Source organism: Neomonachus schauinslandi, chromosome X (genome assembly GCF_002201575.2).
Source record: "Neomonachus schauinslandi chromosome X, ASM220157v2, whole genome shotgun sequence".
NCBI classification, from domain to species: Eukaryota; Metazoa; Chordata; class Mammalia; order Carnivora; family Phocidae; genus Neomonachus; species Neomonachus schauinslandi.
In genome coordinates, this window is record NC_058419.1 from 45,343,671 (window position 1) to 45,347,366 (window position 3,696).

The 3,696-nt window shown below is 45.1% G+C and overlaps 1 protein-coding gene across 1 annotated transcript; it reads left to right on the forward strand.

Annotated features, from left to right (window-relative positions):
- The first annotated feature begins 205 nt into the window (after positions 1 to 205).
- TMSB15A (thymosin beta 15A) lies at positions 206 to 3,412 on the forward strand. The gene is made up of 3 exons (XM_021692253.1): positions 206 to 308; positions 1,916 to 2,032; positions 3,002 to 3,412. Exons 2-3 carry the CDS (start codon positions 1,933 to 1,935, stop codon positions 3,037 to 3,039), a joined length of 138 nt encoding a protein of 45 aa, XP_021547928.1. The 5' UTR covers positions 206 to 308; positions 1,916 to 1,932; the 3' UTR covers positions 3,040 to 3,412.
- Positions 3,413 to 3,696: the final 284 nt, after the last annotated feature.

Below are 3,696 nucleotides of genomic sequence, written 5' to 3' on the forward strand. Positions count from 1 at the left end.
GACAGGGTCTGGGGAGGCGGCTCCGTTATGAAGTCATCAAGACACTTGCAGGGCAGAGGTCCTGAGTAGAGGAGAGACAGCGGGCTCAAGCCTACAAGACGAAAGCGGGAGGGGGGAGGGGCGAAGAGGCGGGCCTGGGATTCCCTCATCCAATCAGAGATGGCTAGGGGGGTCTGGGGCAGGGCCTGGGGGCGGAGACGGCTCCGCGACTACAACTGCAGGGTTCCGCGCGGGAAGGCTAACGTCGTCCTGTGTGTGGAGTGGCGTTGGTTCAGCCGTCGGCCTTTCACCCGTCTTCAGGCCATCAGGTGAGGACCTGCGGTCCCGGCGGAACCAGAAGACTATGGGGACAGGAGGGCGCAGCGGCTGCGGGGCGGAGGGGGTCGGTCTCTCGGGAACCGGTGGGGCCGGGTCGGGACTGGCGTTTTGTAACTGCGCCTCCTAGAGAGTCCGCGCCTTTGTCTTCTGCGGCGCCGCCTTCTGCGCGTTGCCGGGTCCTCCCCGGGTGGGTCCTTGGGAGGCCCGAGGGGGCGGCCCCTCAGAGCGGCCGGTCCGCTGTGACTGCAAGCCCGAGGCTGAGAGGACGAGGACTTTCGGTGCTGCCCGGAATGGGCCCTCTGGGGCAGGCCCTTCGCGTTCTCCCTTTGTGGCCAAAAGGTGGGCTGCGCGCCCGACAAAGATGATGGTTATTTTAAAATGTAAGCAAACTGCTCCTGACAAAATGGCTCATGCGCCCAGCCCTTTATAATTTATTTATTCGTCCCTGTTTTCCTACCTCTGGAGATAGGCGACTGGTCGCTCGTCAAAGGAGGGTCTTAGGGTGACCTCGACGGAAGGGAGTCATACTCGGGACTTCTGGCTGCTTGGGAGCCTCTCCATTCTACTCTGGGCACTAGACCTGTCTTACCCCTACCAGGGTGGGACCAGGCACGAGCTGGACAGCTCTTTTTTCCGGTCTCTGGGGTCTTCTGTTGTCTCTGCTCCGATAAATCCAGAATGGTCACAGGGCACCCCATCTCCTAACCTCTCCTTTTGCAGAGAAAACATGATGAAATAAAAATCAGCTCTATTTGGTCTATCCCATTCTGCTGAAGTCCTTGGTCTGATCCTAATTAGCTGTGTCTTCTTCTTCTTTTTTTTCAAAGATTTTATTTATTTATTTGAGAGAGAGAATGAGATAGAGAGAGCATGAGAGGGGGGAGGGTCAGAGGGAGAAGCAGACTCCCCGCTGAACAGGGAGCCCGATGCGGGACTCGATCCCGGGACTCCAGGATCATGACCTGAGCCGAAGGCAGTCGCCCAACCAGCTGAGCCACCCATGCGCCCTAGCTGTGTCTTCTTAGAGCATTTACAAACCGGTGTCATAAGGACATGTAATTAGTTATGACTGGATTAAATCCCCTCCCTCTCTTACTGTGGCTCCTGAATCTGTCTTTGGGCAGGTAAAATGGAAAGAAACTAGTACAACTTATGCCACCCTTTTTTGTGTGCTGCTTCCTACTCCCCAGGAAAAATGCCCCAAATTAATTGAATGCAATGTGAATTTGCTCAGATAAATGCTATCTCTTGTGACAAATCATTAGCTGGTTAAATCTATCTCTATCTTTTCTTGTGCTTCTGTCAACTCCATTTGACCTCAGCTATGATTGTAAAAGAGTCAGACATATTGACTGGATTTTAGAGCATCTTGATTTCTAGTGCATCCTGATTCGGGCTTTTCCTGCCTATCAGAAATGGGGCAGTGATGTGTAATTCAAAGTATTCTAATAAAAACATGACTTTTCAAAGATGTGTGCTGTTTTCTTGTTGAAAATCAGCAGGTAAAATATGCATTGATATTAAATATGAGAAATTTTGGCTGTGATACCTTAGTATGACCATAGTTCTGCCGATTTTAAGTTAAGTTTTTTTTCAGTCTTTCTTTTAGTCAAGATGAGTGATAAGCCAGACTTGTCTGAAGTGGAGAAGTTTGACAGGTCAAAACTGAAGAAAACCAATACTGAAGAAAAAAATACTCTCCCTTCACAGGAAAGTAAGTCATGGGGCTGGGGGTTTCTAGTGGAGAAAAACAATGGTGAAATTTATAGGCTCAGTAAATAAACTCTTCTAGTAAATTTTGCCACTAACTAAGCAATAATTACAGTACTATTGTATTTAATGCAACAGTTAAAAATATCAAATAGTTGTTTTCTTACTTGAGTTATATAAGTGGTTCTCACGTGGCAGACCCAAGAAGTAATGGGAGAATAAAAACTGGTTTCTTGTTGGAAGATTACTAAAAATCTCATTATAACCAATCTTGGAATATTAGACTTAGCACTAGAAATATCTTAGTTTTGTCCACTTTATGGTTACTAGGCATTTTCTGCATCTAGCAATTTGGGTCCATGATTTCATTCCTAAAGAACCACACAAGCTGCAGTGTTGCCTTTCTCTACCTGATGACAAGATAAGGCAGAGAAAAAGTTTAGATCTTGGGGCACCTAAGGTTCCCAGGCTCCAAAGGATCAGATTTGCCCTTGGGAGTTATAGCCTGATAGAAAAACTCCAAGCATATTCACAAACCTGAGGGGCACTTTTTATCATGTCAGTGTTATTTGAGTTCCACAGTTAGTCAGAATTATCCGAAAAGGTATAACTTCCTACTTATATAGTGATAGATAAATCTGAGGAAAATGCTTCACTTCCTCTTCAGTCTCAGAATAACCTATGGAAAAAATGGCAACAGCATGAATCTGCTTCTCAAATGAAAAAACAACACACAGTTGATGTAGGTTCTCATAAATGTTCAGGTGGTTAACATGCATGCACATGCAACACATACACACACACACACACACAACACTTGACTGGGGATTTGTGGTTAGTGCCTTAGCCTTCTAAATTTAAAGCCGATATGACAGGCTTCAATAACTTGGCAAAGAACTCTTGGAAGAAAACTGAACTTAATCCTAGGAATATACCTCCTTAATGATTTTTTTGTGTTTGTTTTTCCCCCCAGCTATCCAGCAAGAGAAAGAGTGTGTTCAAACATCGTAAAATGGGGATCTCCTCCCAACAGCAAATTTCAACATTGCTTAAGTGTCTTAGTTTGGGGTTTGTTTTTTATAAACCTATGTGTTTGTAGAGATTTTAGGCATCTTCTGATTTCTTCCCATCTGTATTCCCAGCCAGTGGTCCCTTTTTAAAATTTTCCATTGATACATACATTCCATCTGGCAGGTGCTGTTAATAATATTACCATTGATGACCTTTGTTTGTGTAGTCTTTGCATCCCCAAAAGTTAAGCCACTTTTAACTTTCTACAGTGGATGTATCTGTTGTTCCACAATATTCATGAAGTGGCATGCATTTGCAACTTCTCAGTTTATTTTCATTTCTAATGTAGTGATAAAATAATAAATACAGTCATTGTGTTGAGACTCTGGTGGTCCATTCTTGGTGGTCTTCTAAGGAATGAAAGTACAACAAAGGTACTCTTTTTAGCCAAACAAAATGGTTTAAGGAAAGCCACTTTAGGAGATTAGTCACAGGGAAAAGGCTCTCCTTTGTCCAGATCCAGTGGATTCTGACTTGGGAATGCTAGGTGCTTTTCCATAGAGTTGGAATCATGGCTCTCCCATGAGAACCTTGGGAGAGGAGGTAACATGGACTAGCCTCCTTATCTTGGAAGTGAGAAAATGAAAAAACAGGGTC

Excerpts from the sequence above, each read along its gene's own strand:
- TMSB15A (XM_021692253.1), top strand. The coding sequence starts at position 1,933 with ATGAGTGATAAGCCAGACTTGTCTGAAGTGGAGAAGTTTGACAGGTCA. Across the intron at positions 2,033-3,001 it reads TACTCTCCCTTCACAGGAAA|CTATCCAGCAAGAGAAAGAG; the intron begins GTAAGTCATGGG and ends TTTTCCCCCCAG.